Genomic DNA, 25,998 nt, shown 5'->3' with positions numbered 1-25,998 from the left:
TATCTGCATGCTCGTCGTCCTCACCAGGGTCTTGACCTGACTGCAGTTTGGCGTCGTAACCGACTTCAGTGGGCAAATGCTCACCTTCAATGGCCACTGGCATTCTGGAGAAGTGTGCTTTTCACGGAGGAACTTGCATGGCGTCGTTTGGGCGTGAGGTTGTGAACAGAGTGCCCCAAGGTGGCGGTGGGGTTATGGTTTGGGCATGCATAACCTACGGACAACGAACACAATTGCATTTCATTGACAACAATTTGAATGCGCAGAGATCAGATCCTGAGGCCCAATATTGTGCCATTTATCCACTGCCATCACCTTATGTTTCAGTATGATAATGCACGGCCCAATGTCACAAGGACCTGTACTCAATTCCTGGAATCTGAATATGTCCCAGTTCTTCCATGGCCTGCATACTCACCAGAAATGTCACCCATTGAGCAGATTTGGGATGCTTTAGATCGATGTGTACGACAGCGTGTTCCAGTTCCCGCCAATATCCAGCAACTTTGCAAAGCCATTGAAGAGGAGAGGGACAACATTCCACAGGCCACAATCAACAGTCTGATCAACTCTATGTGAAGGAGCTGTGTCGCACTACATGAGGCAAATGGTGGTCACACCAGATACTGACTGGTTTTCTGATCCACGCCCCTACCCTTTTTTTAAAGGTATCTGTGACCAGTCATGTGAAATCCATAGATTAGGGCCTAATGAATTTATTATAATTGACTGATTTCCTTATATGAACTGTAACTCAGTAAAACCTTAGAAATTGTTGCATTTTGCGTTTATATTTTTGTTCAGTGTAGATAAAGAGCCTCTTTGCCAAAATCCCGAAGTATCCCTTTAATGTGTGTAAAGGTGCACCCACCCAGAACAATGATAATAAAGGCCACATTTATTTTCAGAATTGTTTTATAAAAAAAGATTCTTCAAAAGTTCACATACATTTTAACAATCTTACAAAAATATAAATAAATCTTCATGACATTTTTTCAGCACAATTGATGTCTCCTTTCCATGCAGACTTTGTTATTTTAAGACTAGTGATTTTAAAACTAGCTTCCCAAGGAACGTTTATAGCGAAATCAGATTCTCTGTACAATAAATAGTTCAATAAAATAAAGGACTACCCAAATAGTTCCTCTGAAATCATCCACGTAAAGGCACACAGAGTAAGATACGTTCGCATTAAGATTCTGAGTCGAGCACAACGATTGAATTTACATAATAGGCCTATTTACAACAATACACAACAGGATATCTACAGTAGTAATTTCATAGATCATTGAATACTTTGAAATGTTAATTGATTTTCAAAGGTTATCAGTTTCCTAAAGGCAGAGGCTCCAAAACCGTATTTTCTTCAGCGAGCTCTCCATTGGATGATGCATCAGCCCCTGTCATCTCACATTGCTGGCCAATTGTTCATGGAGACATGTCATGCGTGTTTTTTATTCACTATCTTGACTTTTTCAGTTACAAGTATATCTAGAATTGGAAAAGCCATGCCTGCATTTCCTTTCAAGTGGAGCAGAAACGCAATGATCTTTGATCTTGTCCCCTGGAAGTAAAAAGAAGATGTTTTTTTTGTGTGGTGACATTCCATCACTTCTGTCTAAAATGTCCCTAGAAAGCTTTTTAGGGAAAATGTATGCACAGTCATAAGTAAATAATACACACACTTACATCAGCATTTCCTTTCAAGTGGAGCAGAAAGGCAGTGGTTTTTGATCTTGTCCCCTGGAAGTAAAAAGAAGATCATGTTTTTTTTTGTGTGTGGTGACATTCCATCACTTCTGTCTAAAATGTCCCTAAAAAGCTTTTTTTTATGGAAAATGTATACACAGTCACAAGTAAAGTATACACGCACTTACATCATCAGCAACGTCTTGCACACGTCACGTAAATAGCTGCTTGAACGTTTTACCTGAGAAGCGTCTGCTGCGCGATTGCGTTTCAACCACACAGTGGCGCTCCGAGTTCAGAAATTCTATAAACTCTCCAAAAGCAACCCAGTTTTAGAAGTTGTTGTGGCCACTCAACACTGTATGCTACTGACCTGTAATACAGTTTTAGGCCTCCTGAAGGTGTCAAACAAATTCATTCCAGCTATTTTAAGATTATAATGCAACAAACACCGTGCGTAATAGGGTGGGTAAAACTGAGTGTAGTTATTCAAACATGCACATAGGCCAGACACTGACCTGACATTACTGTGACGAAGCATTAGGCCAACAGAAGGCATTCAACAAATGAATTCAAGTTATTGAGAGATTGCATGTAAAAGCGCCCATAAATGTTCTCAGGCCGGCTACTCACCGATATCGTTTTTTCTGCTCAGCTAGGGCGTTGCTTGTTTTTTCATACATCTGTCAGCTTGCCAGTGTAATGTTCAAATGGGCTGAAGTTAGTAAATCTGAGAGCCTCGAAAGAATCATCTTCAATGTACTCTGATTTGGCGAGGGACTGTTTGCTGTCGCTGGTCGAGTTGAATTCGCCAAATGAAGTGTTCTGTTGACCACAAGTCACGTGAGTATACACGGCGGTGTCCTCATCATTGCGTTCTCTGTGATAGAAGTAATTAAAATTGGAAACGATGACAGGGACAGGTAGGGCTATGGTCAACACTCCGGCGATGGCACACATAGATCCCACTATTTTGCCGCCAATAGTAACCGGGCACATGTCTCCATATCCAACCGTTGTCATGGACACCACCGCCCACCAAAATGCGGCGGGGATACTCGTGAATCCCGATTCAGGGTCGTCTGTCTCTGCAAAGTAAGCAGCGCTGGAGAACAGAATAACCCCTATAAGAAGAAAGAATATCAAAAGACCTAGTTCGCTGATGCTGGCGTTGAGTGTCTGGCCCAAGATTTGGAGACCCTTGGAGTGCCTGGAAAGTTTGAAAATCCTGAAGACTCGAACCAAACGGATGACTCTGAGAATGGCTAACGACATGGCCTGCTCGCTTCCCGCTCCCTGTAGCTCTGCGAGTTCAAGTCCAAGGGTGATGAAATAAGGAACAATCGCTAATATGTCAATGACGTTCATTGCGTTTTTGAAGAAAGCCGGTTTGCTGGGGCACGATAAAAACCTCATGAGAAATTCAAAGAAAAACCACACGATGCAAAGTGACTCGACCATAAAAAACGGGTCTGTCAACGGATTGTGTTTTTTGTGGCGAGTAGTCCCATTCGTGGTGAGGTGATTACTGAGTTCTATGTCTGTGCTGTGATCTTCCCTGAACCGTGGCAAAGTCTCCAAACAGAAGATCAATATGGATATCAAAATGACACTGACTGATACGACAGCGATCATCCGGGCAGGCCCTGAGCTGTCAGGGTACTCAAACAACAACCACATCTGGCGCTGAAACTCGTTGTCAGGCATCGGACGTTCCACTTCTCTGATCATACCTTCATCTTCTTTGAACATCTCTACGGCCTCCTCTTCGATTTCATAAAATTTGATCTCTTCCATGAAAATGTCCATGGGAACGTTGACAGGTCTCCTAAGCCTTCCTCCAGACTGGTAATAATAAAGGATGGCATCAAAGCTGGGTCTATTCCTGTCGAAAAAGTACTCATTTCTCAACGGATCGAAGAAGCGCATCCTTTTACGCGGGTCTCCCAATAGCGTAGAGGGAAAGCGCGAGAGGGTCTTCAGTTGAGTTTCGAAGCGCAGCCCGGAGATGTTGATGACGACCCTCTCGCTACACTCCTGATCGCCCCGCTCCACGTCGCAATCATCTTGGTACAGGGGAGGGACTACCACAGTCTCGTCCTGGTTCTCAAGGGATACAACAGTCATCTTTTGCCCCTCTCAAGGGTAAGCGCTTCACTCACCTCCACGGCCCCAACTGTCACTTTCTCTCTGTAGTTTTGATTTCTTTCTCTCCCTCTCGTTCCTTCGGTAATGTATCCAAGTAAATCCTCACTGTATCACTCCAGCCTCCCAAAGGGTCTGATTAATTACTCCACCATATGTTTTTTTTCTGCCCAGTAAAAGTTTTCTTGTTGGTTTCCCCCATTTAAATCAATAAACTTTTTGTAGTTGCAGACGGTCCTGAAATACTCTCCAGTCTGTCGACTTGCTACCGTTGGCTGTCTACAGTATTGGCTATCATATTCACACCATTTTAAACAGCCAGAAGCCCTCCCCAAATTGACTGACGTGATGACACTCGCTGCACTGTCCACTGCTCACTTACTGCTCTCTCTGTGTCATGTTGTTGAATCTAACACAACTAGTAAACACCTTTTACACTTCTTAAACGTTTTCTCAACTCAGGATTTGCAGTGCTCTAATATCTTATTTCAGAGAAACAAATCACTGCCATAATTTTTTTAAAGGACTGACCAATTTTACTTTAGTTAACCTACACAAAAATCATAACTCAGTCAACTTCACCAGTTCGTTTTTTTTTATGTTGCATTTCAAATGTTTGTTTCCAATGTGGACTAACCGCAGGGGTTTTAATGCAGCTTCACATTGGAACAATATTAGCAATATTCGCACATCATGTCTAAATCATCCAAAGGTATCAATAAATCATTGTGAGGCTCTACAAAGTCGGTTATAGATGTTTTGAACAAATTGATGCTTGAAAAATGCTGATATCAGTTCCATGACTTGAATGGGATTTGTGTCACAAAGGCTAAAACGTTAGCATGTGGAAACAGTGCCAGGGAAACTAAACCAAAGCTTACACGACCAGATTCTGTCATACCTTGGCCAAAGACTGCTTACAGGGCTAGGAAATCAATATGTCATTTTGAAATTTGGGGAACTTTCCCCTTAAGAACGACTGCAACCCTCAAAATGAAAAAGTATTTTTTATTTTCTTCATGGATTACATTTTCCTGATGTTACTGTAGGCCCTCTGCCCTCACTGTAAGTTAATGCTCTCTGACACAACCCGTTTCAGCTGCTTCACACATGGTGTGCTTTGAAGACTGTGAGAAATAAACCAAAACAAGATCATCCTTCCTAGGAATATACAGTTGATTAATCTCTGTGTCAAAACTGAAGCACCAAACCTAAGATAGGCTGTTTATCTACAGATACTCCACAAATGACCAATTTTTTTTATACAGTAGCCTATGTAGCCTACCCAACCCATGCTATAACAGCTAATTGATGGCCAATGAAGTTCACTTTTACTTTTGTGGTGATCAAACGTTTTCTGAATGGGTGACCATGACCATCAGTTAACATAGTGGACACAGCTTAACTGCTCCCGCTATCTATACAGACCCAGGGTTGGATGTTAGCGTCACGACAAGGTTCCCCCCCACCTATAACCTGTTAGCGGCATACAGCGGTCACCAAACTGCTATCTAGGTCAGGCCAAGGTGTCAGGACCTTCTGTCTTCATGTTGGGGCGGCAGGTAGCCTAGCGGTCAGAGTGTTAGAGTGTTAGACTAGTAACCGAAAGGTTACAAGATCAAATCCCTGAGCAGACAAGGTTGAAAATCTGTTGTTCTGCCCCAAACAAGGCAGTTACCCCACTGTTCCTAGGCTGTCATTGAAAGTAAGAATTTGTTCTTAACTGACTTGCCTAATTAAATAAAGATGAAAAACAGTCAAAGTCACTTCAGGCTGATGAATGTGTCAGGATAAAAAAAAAAAAGGTTCTAAGAATGCCAGGTTCGTCATTACTGTCAAGAATCTGGATCTAGAATGTCTCTGTCATTTTTCACTTGTCATCTTTTCCCCCGTTGGTCGTGTAAGCTATGACACGCAGATGCTCTTAGGCAGCCTTAACTGAAAACAGCACTAACTGATGACCAGTCACCTCATTTGCCTCTGAGAGACTCACTTCTTTCCCAGAGTTAATATATAGCATATGTTAATCTGGGGGGAAAAAGTAACTCAGTAACTAATGTAATGGGTTATTATAGCTGACTGAAAAATAATAGCATTTAGTTAGCCCCCCCTCCCCCACCCCATCCCCTCAATGGAGCCTGAGGCGTGTAAAATGCTGACAGGAAGCACATTCGACCCCCTCATTATGGATGTCCTGACCTGTGGGTGCAGGAGACCCTCCATGGCAACAGGATATCCTCAAGTCATTCACACCACTAACGGAAGGCAACATAGAGGTCATGCCAGGTCCCACAGCGCTCACAAGTACACAGTACACAAGCATGCATATATTGAAGCACAACACGAACCCATCAACCAATGTCGACTTGTCAAAATAAATGCATGGATACAGTGTATACATTTCAAGTCGTTCTTTCTTATAGGACCTTAGATATTCTTACAGGACGTTAGATACTGATCGACGAGGACTGCATGTAAACACTCATTGTCGATCACGCCACAGAAAAGCATGGCATTGGCAATGTATCCAGATCAATTCATTATTATCATGGAATAATCTTGGTGTTAGTGATTGACGTCAGAGATGAGGCGTGATATCATGTGATCCTCCATATGGAAGTTTAGGTATCAATATCATAATGATGAAACACTGCGTGAAGTTCGTTCTGGGTGTAAGTTATGTTTACCGACTTTGAACACAGTTGCACACATTTCACCATGCACCCTCTCTTTATCTAAATATAGCAGAGATGAGCTTTCCTCCTTCCTTTCACCAAGCAGCACGGACATGAGGTAATCACAGTGGGAACTGTGGGTGACTTCCTTGACTTTCAGTTTCCATGTGTGTCCGTCCGTCCATCTGCCAGCGTTAACCGCACGATTGAATAACTCTATATGAAGATAAAACACATACCATTTGTAGACCATGTGTTATTGTATGATATTGGATTTTTATTAGGTCAGTCTCAATAGTCAACAGCTTTGGCTGACGGCCTTTGGATCTCATCATTATTGTGTCATTTATGTTTTTGAATATGCAATAGTGGGCCTTTTACTTGACCTGATGAATGCGCTGCAGGGGAAGTGGTACCAGGGCTTCAATGGAAGGGATGAGTATGTGGATGTGGAGCTTGAGTCAGAGTTAGAGTCTGGGAAGCCTCTGTTTTGAGTAGGTTTCCATTTACACAGAAGTCTTACAGTAAGACCATCCACTTTTGTCTCAAGACTTCCTTAAGGTTCTATAATTTAGACAGCCAGCAGGTGAGATACAAATGATATCTAAAAATGTGGGAAATATCTCAATATTACGAGGTTATTCTATACATTTTCTGAAGGACAATAACCTCTGTTTTATTAGCAAGCATATTTTTGTATGGTCACGAACATTCGATGGGAACTAAGGGTTTAGTTGAACTCATTATCCATAGTTAAAGGGTAACTCTCAACCCCAATTTCAGCCTTTGCCCAACCCCTTAAAATAAAAAAAAGCATTCAGGTGAGCATTGTGGGTGGGGGAATTGCTCATAAATATTGGGTTAACGTAGTTCGAGTCTCCCATTGGCGCAAAAAATATTCTTTGAAAGTGCAGTCACATTTATTGCGGTATTGTGTTGGGAAGTTAAGTGTAATCATCACTTTGAAAATTGTGATCTTTTTCCAATGGTCAAATGAACTCACAGATTGGTCTTGGGTACTGTATAAAAACTACAGCCAAGGCAACCCTCTTACAGGTATTCTTTCACTCTTCAGAATTAGAAGTGTGTGGGCATGGGAGGAATATTGTAAATAAAGGATTTCACCTGGATTCACCTGGTCAGTCTATGTCATGAAAAGAGCAGGCGTTCTTAGATTTTTGTACACTCAGTGTATAATCCTCATAGCCTACATGTTTTGTTTTTCTTCGTAAAAGCAAATAGATGTGTATGAAACATTAAGCCAAACATTGAATTTGGTCATATTATTCAGAAATGTGCCTTACACTGCCCTTTGAATTTTTTGTAACGTCAGTAGTCTAGTCAAGGAAGCATCACACAAAATATATTGTCACACTCCACTTACCAAGACCATTGCCAAATAAGTAATGACGGGTTGTTCGCAAACTAACGGCTATTCTTGAGCAGCTCTTTTTGGTGAACGTCGGGAACCGAATCGCATCTGTGAAAGAGCCGTTCACTGGGCTCTCTGAAGATTGTAATTACTCACTGCACGAACAATAGATAGTGATGAGAGATACTTTTTCTGGTCCACACACATTTTTTGCAGTGAGTTCATGTTTTTCCTCATTTTTTTGCAGGTCATCTAATAATTTGGTAATGTAAAAATGTCTTTGAATTCACGTCACGATCTGACATAATGGCAGGCAACTGTAGGCTTTACATGAGAGATATTCAATTTTTTCATGGTTGTAGGTATTTTGAAGCGCTACTGAACGAAGAGCCGTTTGGGAGCCAAATGAATGGCCCTTTTAGCAGAACGGAGCCAAATGAGCAGGCTCACTAAAAAGTCTAAAAAGAATGCCCATCACTACAAATAAGGTGCTTTCTTTTATAGTAAGCCTTCAGGTGGTACCATCCAGCACATGTAGAAGGGAGTGTATTTCATACCAAACCCCCATACCAAACCCCATATAGTTGAACCACTATAACTAAGGCCAAAATATCTGGTTTTATTCATGAAAGTTACTCTAAGTCTTACAACAATGTAAGAATAAAATGTCATGATATGAGAGTAAATTAAATTAGTTACAAAAGGCTACTGTATATCTTGACAGATATTTAGTGCTCCCTCCTTCCCCCCCTAGTGTATTATAAATATGTCCAACATAGAAAGCGGGAGAGCAAACTCATCTCATTAGAAGTGTGAAAGTGTTGGCCTAAACAACCTTAAGATCTGTTAATGCCATCCCGATTAGCCCCTATGTACGTACACTAAATGACCAAAAATATGTGGACGTCCGCTCGTCGAACATCTCATTACAAAATCCAGAGGTGTAAAGTACATAAGTAAAAATACTTTAAAGTACTACTTAAGTAGTTTTTTGGGGGTATCTGTACTTTACTTTATTTATACTTTTGACAACTTTTACTTCTGTACATTCCTAAAGAAAATAAAGTACCTTTTACTCCATACATTTTCCCTGACACCCAGAAGTACATTTTGAATGCTTAGCAGGACAGGATCATTGTCCAATTCACACAATGGTCCAAGACACAAATCCCTACTCAATCTGATCTGGCAGACACACTAAACACAAATGCTTAATTTGTAAATGATGTCTGAGTGTTGGAGTGTGCCCCTGGCTATCTGTAGATTAAAAACAAACATTGTGTCATTTGGTTTGTTTAATATAAGCAATTTGAAATGATTTATACTTTTGACACTTAAGTATATTTTTGCAGTTACATTTACTTTTGATACTTATCTATATTTAAAACCAAATACTTTTAGACTTTTACTCAAGTAGTACTTTACCAGGTGACTTACACTTGAGTAAATTTCTATTAAGGTATCTTTACTTTTACTCAAGTATGACAATTGGGTACTTTTTCCACCACTGCCAAAATCATGAGCATTAATATGGAGTTGGTCCCCCCTTTACTGCTGTAACAACCTCCACTTTTCTGGGAAGGCTTTCCACTAGATGTTGGAACCTTGCTGCAGGGACTTGCTTCCATTCAGCCACAAGAGCATTAGTGCAGTCAGGCTCTGATGTTAGGCGATTAAGCCTGGCTCGCAGTCGGTATTCCAATTCATCCCAAAGGTGTTCGATTGGGTTCAGGTCAGGGCTCTGTGCAGGCCAGTCAAGTCGCCACACTGATTGACAAACCATGTCTGTATGGACCTTGCTTTGTGCACGGGGGCATTGTCATGCTGAAACAGGAAAGGGTCTTCCCCAAACTGTTGCCACAAAATTGGAACACAGGATTGTCTACAATGTTATTGTATGCTGTAGCGTTAAGATTTCCCTTCACTGGAGCTTAGGGGCCTAACCCAAACCTGTTAGGCGGAGCGACACAGGGGAACCCAAGAGCAGACTCAGATGAGGAAACAGGGATGAATGAACCAAAATATTTATTGTTACACAGAGAGATATGTAGTGCAGATCCGGGGAAGCTCGGATGAGTTGCAGAAAACCCAGATGTGGAGACTGAGGTTGGAGTTAGCTGAGTAGAACAGGGTAAACAGGTCCTGAGGGGAATCCAAGGTAGTGATGGTGAGTATAATCCAGAGCAAGGTAGTTGGGTGGTGAGATGTGGAACAGGAGACAGGAGCCAGAGAGGTAACTGCAATGAGAGGATAAACGGTGTCAGGCAGGGAAACAGGATCTTGAATAATCATAAATGGCTAGAATCATGGACTGACTGAGCAGAGATTACAATCTGGCAGAGTGGAAGTGGCAGGACTGAGTATTTGTAGAGGTCTTGATTATGGAATGAGTTGCAGCTGGTAGGGATCTGCTCTGACTCCAGCACACCTGTCTCCAACCACACAATCACACAGAGAGGGAGCGAGAGAGTGTGTGTACAGGGGGAGTAACTGCAGGTCAAGAAGACACCGGATGAACACCAGAGGGCATAGCAGGGGCAGATGTGACAAAACCATGAACAACAGTCCCAGACCATTATTCCTCTTCCACCAAACTTTACAGTTGGCACTATGTATTGGGGCAGGTAGCGTTCTCCAGGCATGAAGCTCATGAAGCTCCCGACGAACAGTTATTGTGCTGATGTTGCTTCCAGAGGCAGTTTGGAACCCGGTAGTGAGTGTTGCAACTGAGGACAGATTATTTTTGCACACTACCCGCTTCAGCACTCGGCAGTCCCAATCTGTGAGCTTCGCAGCTGAGCCGTTGTTGCTTCTAGACATTTCCACTTCACAACTATAACAGCACCTACAGTTGGCCGGGACAGTTCTAGCAGTGCAGAAATTTGATGAACTGTCTTGTTTGAAAGGTGGCATCCTATGACGACGCTATGTTGAAAGTCACTGAGCCCTTAAGTAAGGCCATTGTACTGCCAATGTTTGTCTACAGAGATTGCATGGCTGTGTGCTCGATTTTATACACCTGTCACCAAGGGGTGTCCACATGCTTTTGCATATATAGTGTACTGTATGTGTGTGATCAGAGGCTTGGGGCACAGGCATCCAGACCTGGATTCAAAGGCTATTCAAAATTATTTAAACAAATGTATCTGCTCTTAATTGAGCTTGCCTGTTGCAATGGAACCAATAGAAAAGGCCCAAAGTGCAAACCCCCACCCACATGGCACTCCAGGTAGGTGAAAGCAACTGTTCAAAGTATTTGAAATATTTTAAATAGTATTTGAACCCAGGTCTGAACCGTCTTCAGACACCCAGAGGTGTCTGTCCCAGCCTTAAGGCTTCCTATATGGATTAAGGAGACACCCTAGGTCCCGAAGCCAAGCTCCATGCCAGTTCCTGGGGAGGGTTGGATTCCTGCGCACCCATTTTAGAAGGCTGTTATCTAACGTTGATGGCCATGGTTTCACTGAGAAGTAACTAACCAACCAGGCATGGAGCAAGAGGAGGCTGAAACCCGACACTGTGGGTTCCCCCTCGAAATATCCTCCTCTGCATTCTACATTCTATCTCCTCTGCTCCTCCTCAAGCTCCTTCCGGAGCATGATTTCACTGCTTGATCATATCAAGCCTTTTGCCCTTTTTTAGTAGACAGTATTGGCAGTCGGAAACTTCCAATACAAGCAAACCTGGGTTCAAATACTATTTAAAATATTTTCAAAAACATGATCTATGCTTGACTGAGCTTGTCTGGCTTTAAGGAGCAAAATAATATTTCCAAAACTGCAAACCCCACTCATCTCACTCTACAGGCAGGTTAAAGCAAATGCTCAAAGTATTCAAAAGATATCAAATATTATTTAAACCCAGATCTGAATCCAAGCCCTGCCTGGCATCTGTAAGGGGATCAGTTCCAGGACTGAGACGCTGTCCTCTTCACAGTTGTTAATCAGGGGTAGACATCAAAGGTCTTCGTGAATGTTCTTTTTTATTTGAGAAAGAACACATGTGTAGCCAAGTATCTAAACTCAGCAAAAAAATAAATGTGCCTTTTTCAGGACCCTGACTTTCAAAGATAATTCGTAAAAATCCAAATAACTTCACAGATCTTCATTGTAAAGGATTTAAACACTGTTTCCCATGCTTGTTCAATGAACCATAAACAATTAATGAACATGCACCTGTGGAACGGTCGTTAAGACACTAACAGCTTACAGACAGTAGGCAATTAAGGTCACAGTTTTGAAAACTTAGGACACTAAAGAGGTCTTTCTACTGACTCTGAAATACACCAAAAGAAAGATGCTCATCTGTGTGAACATGCCTTAGGCATGCTGCAAGGAGGCATGAGGACTGCAGATGTGGCCAGGGCAATAAATTGCAATGTCCGTACTGTGAGATGCCTAAGACAGCGCTACAGGGAGACAGGACGGACAGCTGATCGTCCTTGCAGTGGCAGACCACGTGTAACAACACCTGCACAGGATCGGTACATCACACCTGCGGGACAGGTACAGGATGGCAACACCAACTGCCCGAGTTACATCAGGAATGCACAATCCCTCCATCAGTGCTCAGACTGTCCGCAATAGGCTGAAAGAGGCTGGACTGAGGGCTTGTAGGCCTGTTGTAAGGCAGGTCCTCACCAGACATTACCGGCAACAACGTCGCAGATGGGCACAAACCCATGGTAGCTGGACTAGACAGGACTGGCAAAAAGGGCTCTTCACTGACAGGTTGAGGTTTTGTCTCACCAGGGATGATGGTTGGGTTTGCGTTTATCGTCAAAGGAATGAGCGTTACACTGAGCCCTGTACTCTGGAACGGAATTGATTTGGAGGTGGAGGATCCGTCATGATCTGGGATCTAAACTTGTTCAGTTTATGTCTCAGTTGTTGAATCTTGGCGTTCGGCGGTCGACGTCACCGGTTTTCTAGCCACAGCCGATCCACTTTTCATTTTCCATTTGTTCTGTCATTATCTCACACACCTGGCTTCACTCAACTAATTACTTGTTCATTATTTAACCCTCTGTTCCCCATGTTGTGTTTGTGAGTGATTGTTTATTTGTAATTCGGTCCGTCTTTGTGGGCTCGTGATGTTACTTTGTATATTTGTCTTTTTTTGAGTAAAGTACGTTGATTACTCAACTCTGCTGTCCTGCGCCTGACTCTCTACACCAGCTACACACAGGACCTTTACAGAATGTCTAGTTTCCTCCACTTGCAAACAGTGGGTTAATTGCCCACATGTTTTAAATGTACTGTTGTCTGGCAGCAGTCTGCACCGAACACATCTTGTGCATGCATGGGATCTGAAAAGTAACACCACCAATACAAGTGTAACAGCGTTGCTTCCGTCCCTCTCCTCGCCCCAACCTTGGCCTGAACCAGGGACCTTCTCAACACATCAACAACAGTCACCCTCGAAGCATCATTACCTATTGCTCCACAAAAGCCAAGGGAAACAACAACTTCAAAGTCTCACCGTGAGTGACGTCGCCGATTGAAATGCTTGGGATAGCTAGCAACTTTGTACAGGAAAAAGCGCAACACTCGCTCATCATAAAAAATACGTAGTTTTATTTGACAAGTTTAAAAGATTGATGTTTCGGCCTTCAATGGCTTCTTCAGAACAACTTGCAAACAATTACCCATTCCTATAAGTGAGTACTATACTGAACAAAAATATAGACACAACCTGTAAAGTGTTGGTCTATACACACAAAAAGCTTATTTCTCTAAAATGTTGTGCACAAATTTCTTTACATCCCTGTTAGTGATAATTTCTCCATTACCAAGATAATCTATCCACCTGACAGGTGTGGCATATTAAGAAGCTGATTAAACAGCATGATCATTACACAGGTGCACATTGTGCTGGGGACAATAAAAAGTCACTCAAATCTGCAGTTTTGTCACATAACACAATGCCACAGATGTCTCAAGTTTTGAGGAAGCGTGCAATTGGCATGCTGTCTGCAGGAATGTCAACCAGAGCTGTTGCCAGAGAATGGAATGTTAATTTCACTACCATAAGCCATCTCCAACGTCGTTTTAGAGAATTTGGTAGTACGTCCAACCAGCCTCACAACCGCAGACCATTTGTAACCTAGCAAGCCCAGGACCTCCCACCCGGACAGCTGATGAAACTGTGGGTTTACAAAACCAAAGAATTTCTGCACAAACTGTCAGAAACCGTCTCAGGGAACCTCATCTGCATGCTCATTGTCTTCACCAGGGTCTTGACCTGACTGCTGTTCGGCATTGTAACCGACTTCAGTGGGTAAATGCTCACATTCGATGGCCACTGGCACACCGGAGAAGTGTGCTCTTTACGGATGAATCCCAGTTTCAAGTGTACAGATAGCAGACAGCGTTTGTGGCATTGTGTGGGCAAGTGGTTTGCTGATGTCAACGTTGTGAACACAGTGCCCCATGGTGGCGGTGGGGTTATGGTATGGGCAGGCATAAGCTACGGACAACGAACACAACTGCATTTTATCAATGTCAACTTGAATGCACAGAGATAACGTGACGAGATCCTGAGGCCCGTTGTCGTGCCATTCATCCGCTGCCATCACCTCATGTTTCAGCATGATAATACACAGCCCCATGTCGCAAGGGTCGGTACACAATTCCTGGAAGCTGAAAATGTCCCAGTTCTTCCATGGCCTGCATATTCACCAGACATGTCACCCATTAAATCCATAGATTAGGGCCAAACAAATTTATTTAAATTGACTGATTTCCTTATATGAACTGTAACTCAGTAAATCTTAGAAATCATTGCATGTTGCGTTTATATTTTTGTTTAGTGTATTTTAATAGTATGTTAAAAATAATACACCTTGGCTGTTAAGTCAATTATTGCCTCCCGTTTTAGTTTATTGTGATGGTAATGAGGTTTTAAAAAAAGGCTGCGTGATGGAAATGTTTATGTTTGCGCTTTTCTAATAACCAATTTCTATGTTCATGCAAGTGACTGATTGAACGAATCCTCACTATCAGTATCGGCATAATTCAGTTTCAAGGTCTCAGCTTAGAGTGAAGAAGCCTCGTGAGGTATTGGTCATGCATGACCCAGTATTGCATGACTCAGTATTGTTTGTCACATGAATGAAGCAAATATTAATGATTAATTAATTATGAATGATGAATAAGCTAAATCATGCAAATATAACTTATCTGTATATAAGAGAACTAACGGGACTTCCCCGTGTAGAGCTCCTGATCGACATGTGTACTTGGTGCATTGAGTTTGTTGGAACCTCTCCAGCTTGCTGATAATTAAACTTCTTAGGGATCAAATCCCGTTAACGGGATCGATTTGACAACAGCCAGTGAAAGTGCAGGGCGCCAAATTCAAACAACAGAAATCTCATAATTACAATTCCTCAAACATACAAGTATTATACACCATTTTAAAGATAAACTTCTTGTTAATCCAACCACAGTGTCCGATTTCAAAAAGGCTTTACGATGAAAGCATACCATGTGATTATGTTAGGTCAGCGCCTAGTCACAAAAAAAACACAGCCATTTTCCAGCCAAAGAGAGGAGTCACAAAAAGCAGAAATAGAGATAAAATTAATCACTAACCTTTGATGATCTTCATCAGATGGCACTCATAGGACTTCATGTTACACAATACATGTATGTTTTGTTCGATAAAGTTCATATTTATATCCAAAAATCTCAGTTTACATTGGCGCGTTATGTTCAGTAATGTTTTGCTTCCAAAACATCCGGTGATTTTGCAGAGAGCCACATCAATTTACAGAAATACTCATCATAAACGTTGATGAAAGATACAAGTGATATGCATAGAATTAAAGATAAACTTCTCCTTAATCCAACCGCTGTGTCAGATTTCAAAAAAGCTTTATGGTGAAAGCCCACCATGCAATAATCTGAGTACAGAGCTCAGCCACCAAAACAAGCCATACAGATACCCGCCATGGTGCGGAGTCAGTAAAAGTCAGAAATAGCGTTATAAAGATTCACTTACCTTTGATGATCTTCATCGGAATGCACTCCCAGGAATCCCAGTTCCACAATATATGTTAGTTTTGTTCGATAAAGTTAATCTTTATGTCCAAATACGTCCTTTTTGTTCGCGCGTTTAGTTCACTATTCCAAATGCACAAGTCTAGACGAAAAGTCAAAAAGGTTCCATTACAGTTTGTAGAAACATGTCAAACGATGTACAGAATCAATCTTTAGGATGTTTTTATCATAAATCTTCAATAATATTCCAACTGGACAATTCCTTTGTCTTTAGAAATGAAAGGGAACGGAGCTCATCGACGGCCGTGCGCGTGACTAAACTAAAGGCTTTCAGCCAGACCCCTGGTTCAAACAGCTCTTATTCGCTCCCCTTTCACAATAGAAGCCTGAAACAACGTTCTAAAGACTGTTGACATCTAGTGGAAGCCTTGGGAAGTGCAATCTGACCCCACAGACACTGTATATTGGATGGGCAATCACTTGAAAAACTACAAACCTCAGATTTCCCACTTCCTGGTTGGATTCCTCTCAGGTTTTCGCCTGCCATGTGAGTTCTGTTATACTCACAGACATAATTCAAACAGGTTTAGAAACTTCGGAGTGTTTCCTATCCAAATCTACTAATAATATGCATATCTTAGCTTCTGGGCCTGAGTAGCAGGCAGTTTACTCTGGGCACGCTTTTCATCCGAACGTGAAAATACTGCCCCCCAGCCCAGAGAGGTTAACAATGATTCATTTAAGATTGACTTTGAGTGTCTTTGTGTAGAAAATCCATGACAATTTGGCATCGTCAACATCATGATTGATTCTTCCTGCGGAGCTTTCCAGTGGTGGTCTGCGAAGGATTACTTTATCCTATCCCAGGTATTCCTTAACCTGTTGGGGATAGGGGACAGTATTTGCACGGCCGGATAAAAAACGTACCCGATTTAATCTGGTTACTACTCCTGCCCAGTAACTAGAATATGCATATAATTATTGGCTTTGGATAGAAAACACCCTAAAGTTTCTAAAACTGTTTGAATGGTGTCTGTGAGTATAACAGAACTCATATGGCAGGCAAAAACCTGAGAAGATTCCTTACAGGAAGTGGCCTGTCTGACCATTCCTTGAGCTTCTTGACTCTGTTTATTGAAGACTGAGGATCTTTGCTGTAACGTGACACTTCCTACAGCTCCCATAGGCTCTCAGAAGGCGGGAAAAATCTGAATGATGTAATTCCAGCCCCAGGCTGAAACACATTAGCGCTTTTGGCAAGTGCTCTATCAGAGGACAATGGGCTGAGGCGCGTGCACGAGTCGACCCCATGTTTTTATTTTCTATCGTCTTTGAACCTAAACACAGATTCCCGGTCGGAATATTATCGCTTTTTTACGACAAAAATGGCATAAAAATTGATTTTAAACAGCGGTTGACATGCTTCGAAGTTCGGTAATGGAATATTTTGAATTTTTTTGTCACGAAATGCGTCGTGCGCGTAACCCTTATTTACCCTTTCGGATAGTGTCTTGAACGCACGAACAAAACACCGCTATTTGGATATAACTATGGATTATTTGGGACCAAACCAACATTTGTTATTGAAGTAGAAGTCCTGGGAGTGCATTCTGACGAAGAACACCAAAGGTAATACCATTTTTCTTATAGTAAATCTGACTTTGGTGAGTGCTAAACTTGCTGGGTGTCTAAATAGCTAGCCCTGTGATGCCTGGCTATCTACTTAGAATATTGCAAAATGTGCTTTCACCGAAAATCTATTTTAAAATCGGACATATCGAGTGCATAGAGGAGTTCTGTATCTATAATTCTTAAAATAATTGTTATGCTTTTTGTGAACGTTTATCGTGAGTAATTTAGTAAATGTTTAGTAAATTCACCGGAAGTATGCTAGTTCTGAACGTCACATGCTAATGTAAAAAGCTGTTTTTTGATATAAATATGAACTTGATTGAACAAAACATGCATGTATTGTATAACATAATGTCCTAGGGTTGTCATCTGATGAAGATCATCAAAGGTTAGTGCTGCATTTAGCTGTGGTTTGGGTTTATGTGACATTATATGCTAGCTTGAAAAATGGGTGTCTGATTATTTCTGGCTGGGTACTCTGCTGACATAATCTAATGTTTTGCTTTCGTTGTAAAGCCTTTTTGAAATCGGACAGTGTGGTTAGATTAACGAGAGTCTTGTCTTTAAAATGGTGTAAAATAGTCATATGTTTGAGAAATTGAAGTAATAGCATTTCTAAGGTATTTGAATAACGCGCCACAGGATTCCACTGGCTGTTACGTAGGTGGGACGATTTCGTCCCGCCGACCCTAGAGAGGTTAAAGAGGTGGGGTTTCAGGTGTCTCCAGAAGGTGGTATCATGGAAAGCCCCACTGACAGCTGTCTGTAGGCATTTATAAGAAGTGTCTACGTGGTCTGCAGCCACTAACAATAACACTTGGTATTATTATATATGTACAGGAGATACATATGGTACATAGCATATGGTGCATAGCAAGATGCACATGGGGTAATAAGGGAGATTACTGAGTGTGTTAGGGAATAGTACTAAGTGAATGTGGATGTGAAAGTTGTGTGATTGTGAGATATTAACCTTTTCACACGTACCAACAAACGGGTGTGATCATTCTACAGTGGTACCTGTAGCGTATGCTCAAACCGGTGTGATTAGAACACTTGATTAGAATGTTTATTTACAACGTCCAGTTTCGATTGACACAACAATCAGCATTTGAGCTGGCTACACTGTTTTTTCACAGAAGTATTTTGCACAAACACAGTCCTTACCAAGTTATGTCCAGATTGTGACCAGTTTATTTATGGATGCAATGTTCAGACATTCACAGAAGTAGCTACAGCATAACACAATCATCCAAACTGGAAAATGTAAGCTACCTTTGTCCTAGTGCTAACTGAGGAAAGATTGACCTAACACAAGCAGTCATATTTTTATAACTCTCAGCTGACAAAAACTACAATATGAATTAGCTAATAGCAATTACTATTTATAATTAATCACATCACGGCTGAGCTCACCATTGATCAAATATATTTGAGTAAAACACTTTCTAGAAATCGAAAGTAATCTGACGATATGTAGTTTGTGTACGCCGCCATGTCTGTTTTTTTCGCATCAACCAAAGATAATAAGAGGAGACAAGATTAGTTTGGTCTATAGTATGCATGTTGAAGGGGGTGTGTCATGTACCATTGTTCACATCACATCATTCACTTTCGGAAGTTTACTCGAAAAATGAGTGAACTCTTCCTCACCTCATTTTGTTATAACATCTTTGGTCCGACAGACATTTACGTGAAACCCAGAATGCATTGTATGTCAACAAACATGGCTCCGCACATAGCTAGATTTAGCATTGCCCATCATAATCAGTACAATCTTCAAAAAAGTATTTTACACACATAATTTGTGTCCATTACAATATATGCAAGAATCGGAATGCATGATTTGTTACCAGTACTTGAAAACATGTGAAAACAGTAAATAAATACATAATTACCACACAAAACACTTTCTGATAGTGATTTATTGATACAAGTGGTGCGTGCCGGCAGTCAATCATGTAACCTCTCACTCCCACTCTGAGCCATTCAGTGTTGTTGTTTATGTATGTAGCTGGTGAGCTAAGCTGTAGCATTAGCAATGTCTTCAAAAGGAGACAATTCACAAATGTGGAAATTCTGGAGATTTTGATAAATTCTGACAATGAGTCTGAGTATGAAAGTCAGAAATTCAATTCTGACAGTGACAGTGAGGAGCTACCCCCCAACCTTGTAGCCATTTAGAACCCTGAATCTGAGGACTCCTTGTCCACTGAAGAAGTCCCAGTTCCCTTTGAAGATGCTGGTGGTGATGGAGGCAGACTGACAGTGGATGCAGTACAGTACAGTGGGGTTCTGTGCTAGCTGGAAGACCGCCAGCCATTTCACCCCTCCTGGCCCTGTTGTTTGCTTTGATGAGTCCCAGTCTGGAGTGCAAATCCCCTTGCCATTTTCCTCTGAGGCAGAGTGCTTCAAACTGTTTCTGACAGAGGAGCTGGTAGGAGACATAGTAGAGGAGATTAATCACTATGCCTTGGAGCTACAGGAGAAGAGAGAGCCAGGAATGAGGGGGAAACTCGCTAAATAGGTGACAACCACAATTAGTGAAATGTATACCTTCCTGGTGACAGTCCTTCTCATGGGAATACTAAAGAAGAACTCCCTAAGAGAATACTGGAGCACAGATCCTATGTTTGCAACTCCCTTCTTTGCCACCCTCTTTTCCCCAAATTAAGAAACTGCTTCACCCACCCACTGGAGCAGGTTGTTCGTCGACTGTCAGATAAGAAATAACACAGAAGAATGATCACCTCAAAAGCAAGGTCTCTGAGAGAGCACAACACCGGACCATTCCTTAATGGACTAGCAGTGAAAAAATCAGTATGAGTTTTACTTTGTAGAATTTACTGTGAAAAGGACAGAGGGAGACAACTGTGTCCTGTTACAAAACCAGGACATTGCTGTTGTACAGAATGTGGTCGTCAATGAAATGGGCAACACTTTCGTAATCTACAAGAGGTTCAGGAACATGGTTGATTTCTTCACCTACCCTTTGCCATCTTCCAAGATAGGCATTTTTCACCTCTCTGCATTTTTCACCTCTCTGGATTATCAGATAATCTCCTCTTCACCAACGCTATAAATGTGCTGAAGAATTCTTCTTCCTTGCCAGAATGGATAAGCTGGCTTTCCATTGAGCCACTTGTAGACATGGCATAGCCCTGCTTTTTTCTGTTCGCCTCTCACAAGGTTTTTTTTGTGTGATTGTAGTGTAAATTATTATTTTTGATTGTAAGCGGTCTCTATGCTTTGTTCTCCCTCATTCTCTCCTGTCTTTAGATCATGAAGTTTGCTGTAATTCAGTTCCTGGATGAAACGAACGAGCCACATGCAGTAGTTCTACAAGTATGTTTCAAAGACGACATCTGTTATATCAGAAAAAATAACAAAAGTAACAATTTAGCCATCGAATGTACTCCACCAGACAGCACCTGAGAAAGAAGTTGCTTTAAGTTCATGAAGGGAGCAGGTAATTTTGCCTAATTTATGTCTCTGATATACTCTCATTTTAACTGTTAGTGTAATTAACTTGTCTGATGTGACAGTCCGTGTTTTTCAGAATGATTCATGCCTCTACCTTATTATTCACTGGTCTAGACAATTAGGAAACGGCACAAATGTAATGTGAAAACATTGAGGCGCTAGTGGACAGTAGAGTTGGTATGTTAAAAGCTTCTCTTCCAGACACACCGCCAGTCCTACCGTATCAGGAGCTTCTATCGAACCGTGAAAACATTGGGGTGCCAGCAGACTTTAGAGCTGGTATGTAAAATAGATTTTTTAAATGCTTGATTATATGCAAAGTTCAATTTCTGAACCATATTCAGCTTTCATGGTCAATTTCCAAAAGTATTTATGTATTTTCTATTCTTAGAATTAGTTGTCTCCCCTATAACACATATGCCACGTCAGGGGCCAAGAGTCCAAATACAAGTTAGGGAAGAAGCATTATTCATTCAAAAATCCATTGGAGGATATATCCTGTCCTGCTAAATGCTAATGGCATTTCAGAGGAGAAACATGCCCCTTTATTCATGTAATCTGTCTTTCAATTAGGACAAGCATCATATTCACCACAGCAGTATGTGGAGGACACCCTTGGAGGTATGTAGTACCTGTACTTTCACTTTTCCCAAATGAGACTTTGCCTATATGTTCTTTTTTGCACAGTATTTAATTTCAATGTATTATTTCAAATAGGGCCTACAATGAGACACTTCAACGGGACAAATTATGGCCGTAGATACAGTATGAATGTAAGAACATATCGACTTAAAATAGGAACAGTAACTTTTTTGCACCATGTATGAATACGTACATTCAGAGGAGAAACAAGACCCTTTATTTGTGTAATGTGTCTTTCAATTAGGACAGCCCTAGCATCATGTTCACCAAAGCAGCATGTGGATGACAGCCATGGAGGTATGTAGTACATTTGCTTAGCCCTGATGAGACTTTACCTATCTGTTCTTTTTTGCACAGTCTTTACTTAATTTCAATGTATTGAGTGCCAGGACTGAGACATTTCAACGGGAAAAGTTATGGCCATAGACATGAAGGTAAGAACATACCGACTTAAATATGTGACCGACCGGCTCAAATAGGTCTTATGTAGCTACATTTTAAATTGTGTTTTTTACGTTGGATTAAAGTAGAGACTAGAAAATGGTATATCATACACTACAGTTGAGGAACAATGGGCAAATAGCCTTTGACTATTTTGGTACTACTACTGGAGAGCCCTTCTATGTCTACACCCATTCAGCATCATTCACACCTTCTTAGCTTTAGCCCCACTCAGCCCTTTAAGGGTTGACGTGAGCGTTCTGTACTAACAACAGCAGTCAAGCACCCAAGGTAACTTGCTAGCTACTTCCAGACACAAATGAGAGAACAGCTCACTGAACATTACTCGCCCTAGCAGAGCTGGTTAGGCTGTTATGTTGTCCACAGCGTTGGTGACTGCAACTGTGCTGTCAGATTGTCCGTTTGGAAATTCAGAGCGTTTCACTCAAATCAAATCAAATTTTATTTGTCACGTGCGCCGAATACAACAGGTGTAGACCTTACAGTGAAATGCTTACTTACAGGCTCTAACCAATAGTGCAAAAAAGGTATTAGGTGAACAATAGGTAAGTAAAGAAATAAAAACAACAGTAAAAAGACAGTGAAAAATAACAGTAGCGAGCATATACAGTAGCAAGGCCATAAAAGTAGCGAGGCTACATACAGACACGAGTTGGTCGGGCTGATTGAGGTAGTATGCACACGTAGATATGGTTAAAGTGACTATGCATATATGATGAACAGAGAGTAGCAGTAGCGTAAAAGAGGGGTTGGCGGGTGGTGGGTGGTGGGACGCAATGCAGATAGCCTGGTTAGCCAATGTGCGGGAGCACTGGTTGAGGCCAATTGAGGCTGTATGTACATGAATGTATAGTTAAAGTGACTGTGCATATATGATAAACAGATGCACTGGGCCGTACGCACTACCCTCTGTAGTGCCTTCCGGTCGGAGGCCGAGCAATTGCTATACCAGGCAGTGATGCAACCAGTCAGGATGCTCTCGATGTTGCAGCTGTAGAACCTTTTGAGGATCTCAGGACCCATGCCAAATCTTTTTAGTTTCCTGAGGGGGAATAGGCTTTGTCGTGCCCTCTTCATGACTGTCTTGGTGTGTTCGGACCATTCTAGTTTGTTGGTGATGTGGACACCAAGGAACTTGAAGCTCTCAACCTGCTCCACTACAGCCCTGTCGAAGAGAATGGGGGCGTGCTCGGTCCTCCTTTTCCTCGGAGCGTTCAGAGCTCACACTGGACGCTCTGGCCGATGAGTAGGGTTGATCTGAACGTTCTGACCTCACAACGTCTGTCAAGCACTGAAGCTAACTGGCTAACATTGGCTAGCTTGCTAGCTACTTCCAGACACAAATGAGAGAACAGCCAATTCTGACCATTTTACTCGCCCTAGCAGAGCTGGTTAGGCTGTTTTCATGTTATCCACAGCATCGGTGACTGTAACTATGCTGCTGGCAACAATTTAATTCAGCTTTTTTTGCCGACGTTTACTGACACCGGCCATATTCAACAGGCGTTGAGCGTTCGTAAATTCATCAGTTATTCAGCACTCTCATCACAACTCAGGATGTGACCCAGATGCAGACACAGGAGGCGGATAGTACAGTTCTTAGATTATTTATTGTAAACACGGGGCAGGCAAAGGGCAGGTTGAGGACAGACAGGGGTTCGTGATCAGGTCAGAGTCAGGCAGGTACAGGACGGCAGGCAGGCTCGGGGTCAAGGTAGACAGAATAGTCAGAATCGGGAAAAATAAGAAACAGAACTTGAGAAAAAGGAAGACGTGAAAGCACGCTGGTAAGACCTGACAAGACAAGAGACAAACAGAGATCACAGGTATAAATGCACCAGGGATAATGGGAGAGATGGGCGACACCTGGAGTGGGGTGGAGACAAGCACAAAAACAGGTGAAACAGAACAGGGTGTGACAGCTCTGGCACAATTAGACGAGAGTGCTCTGAAATCGGAGTAGATGGCCAGACTGAATTTACGAACACAACCCGAAATGGTTACTTGCATAGTGTAGTCTTTTGTTAAGACATACTACCCTGCTTGAATCCGCAGGTAGCTAACCAACCAGGTTTAATGTTCGCTAGCTAACATTAGGCTATAACTAGTCAAGAAAATGGCTCTGAGATACGACTAATAAGATCATACGTGTAATGTTAGCTAGCGAGCCAGCCAGCTAACGTTAGCTAGCTAACAGTACACTTTAACTTGAAAATAAAAGATTTTATGTCAAAATTAGAATTGTGTAATATCTCAAAATGTAGCTAGCTAAACTATCTTACCCGTGGTCTGAAATCAGAGTTGATAGCCATAGCAAATTTACCAGCTAGTACGTCTATCAACAGTTGTTGCAGTTACATTCTACTGAAATGGATACTTGCATAGTGGAGTCTTTTGTTAAGACATGTAGCTAGCTAGCTAGATAAACAATGAACCATAATCCCAACTCAGGACGTTACTACCCTGCATGAATCTGCAGGTATCTAACCAACGAGGTTCAATGTTAGCTAGTTAAAATTAGGTTATAACTAGCCAACCAAATGGCTCTGAGATACGAATAATAAGATCATGCACGTAACGTTAGCTAGCGAGCCAGCCAGCTAACTTTAGCTATCTAACAGTACACTTTAACTTGAAATGAAACCACTTTCTGTCAAAATTAGAAACGTGTAATATCTGAAAACATAACTAGTTAGGCTATCTTACCCGTATACATCATGGATGGACGCGTCTCCTGTCGGATGCCATGTAATTTGGAGACAGGTGTTTTCTACATCTCCTTAGCTATCACTAGAATTCCACTGATTTCAAATCTCGGTCCTCAATAAAGTGGAGGGCAACACTTATGCAGTTTTACTATGTGATACATTTTTTTTAAAGTCACGTTAGACAGAATTACCTAGACATACTGACCAGCTCAAATAGACAGAAGCATGCTAAATGGCAGACCAATCCAAACTCAGCTCTCGGCCAAGTATGCTCTTGAGATCCGCACCATGGCCACAGGGAGTGGACGGAATGAGGCTGCTTTACTTACCATCTACCGAAGAAGGCTAAACAAGGAACTTCAGGCGGAGCTGGCCTGTAGAGGTGACCTTCAGGATTTAAATCAATACATTCGTATGTCCATCTCCATCGACCACCTCATCGCCGACCACCGAAGAACTCTGCCACCCAAGAACCCGAAACCTTCTCTTTCCATGATTCCGTCATCCCGTCCGAGTCTTCCTGAGCCCATGCAGTTGGGTCATGTTTCTCTCCCATGTATCGAACGTCAAAAGCGGATCCAAGAAGGACTCTGCCTATACTGTGGAGGGAAAGACCATCTACTCAGCCATTGCCCTGTTCGCCCCCCACGGAGAGATGAGAAGGATCCCCCCGCTGCCATGAAGGTAGGCGTGTTCTTATTTCTAAATATCTCCCAGAAGTAATGCTCCGTCCCAGTATTGATAACCGTGAAGGGGGTTACCAAGTACGTAGAAGGCTTGATAGATTCGGGAGCAGCAGGTAATTTTATCGATCACCAGCTCGTACAAGAGCTTGACATTGATCTAACACCTGTCACCCCTCCCTTAAGGATTAACACCTTGGACGGGCAGCCATTGGGCACGGCCTTCATCACGACCTGACACCAACCGTCACCCTCCAGATTGGAGTCTTTCACACCGAAACCATTCAACTCATGGAACTCTCATCCCCCAAACAGCCACTCGTCCTCGGACACCCCTGGCTTTGTCGTCACGACCCTGCCATCTCGTGGCGACAAGGTGAACTGGTCGCCACAACCTTCTCCAGTTGTCTCCGCCTACCCTGCAGAGCCACCACCATTAAGGACTCTGCCTTGGCAGTGCCACCCACCATACCATCTGAATACGCCCAGTACAGCAAAATCAAG

General features: G+C 42.1%; 1 protein-coding gene and 1 long non-coding RNA gene across 4 annotated transcripts in view; one reads left to right on the top strand and one right to left on the bottom strand.

Annotated features, from left to right (window-relative positions):
- Positions 1 to 880: 880 nt before the first annotated feature.
- Positions 881 to 4,390, bottom strand: LOC106573072 (shaker-related potassium channel tsha2). 2 transcript variants are annotated; one of them, XM_014147742.2, is made up of 3 exons: positions 2,323 to 4,389; positions 1,690 to 1,743; positions 881 to 1,564 (listed from the first exon to the last, which is right to left on the bottom strand). In XM_014147742.2, exon 1 carries the CDS (start codon positions 3,814 to 3,816, stop codon positions 2,365 to 2,367), a length of 1,452 nt encoding a protein of 483 aa, XP_014003217.1. In that variant the 5' UTR covers positions 3,817 to 4,389; the 3' UTR covers positions 881 to 1,564; positions 1,690 to 1,743; positions 2,323 to 2,364. The 2 variants fall into 2 exon arrangements, with proteins under 2 accessions (XP_014003217.1, XP_045552830.1); XM_045696874.1 differs by having other exon boundaries at positions 1,690 to 4,390.
- Positions 3,754 to 25,998, top strand: part of LOC106573074 (uncharacterized) — a 33,390-nt gene continuing 11,145 nt past the window's right edge. For both annotated transcript variants that reach the window (XR_001321257.2, XR_001321256.2), the window contains exons 1-6: positions 3,754 to 3,834; positions 20,796 to 20,985; positions 21,201 to 21,278; positions 21,573 to 21,620; positions 21,717 to 21,772; positions 21,886 to 21,938. This is a non-coding gene — a long non-coding RNA (uncharacterized lncRNA). The remainder of the gene's footprint in view (positions 3,835 to 20,795; positions 20,986 to 21,200; positions 21,279 to 21,572; positions 21,621 to 21,716; positions 21,773 to 21,885; positions 21,939 to 25,998) is intronic.

Source organism: Salmo salar, chromosome ssa16 (genome assembly GCF_905237065.1).
Source record: "Salmo salar chromosome ssa16, Ssal_v3.1, whole genome shotgun sequence".
Taxonomy (NCBI): Eukaryota; Metazoa; Chordata; class Actinopteri; order Salmoniformes; family Salmonidae; genus Salmo; species Salmo salar.
Note: the sequence above shows the minus strand (reverse complement) of the source record. Positions and strands in the feature narration are given on the sequence as shown.

What these genes read in the sequence shown, in the direction of transcription:
- LOC106573072 (XM_045696874.1), bottom strand. Translation starts at nt 3,816, where the DNA reads ATGACTGTTGTATCCCTTGAGAACCAGGACGAGACTGTGGTAGTCCCT.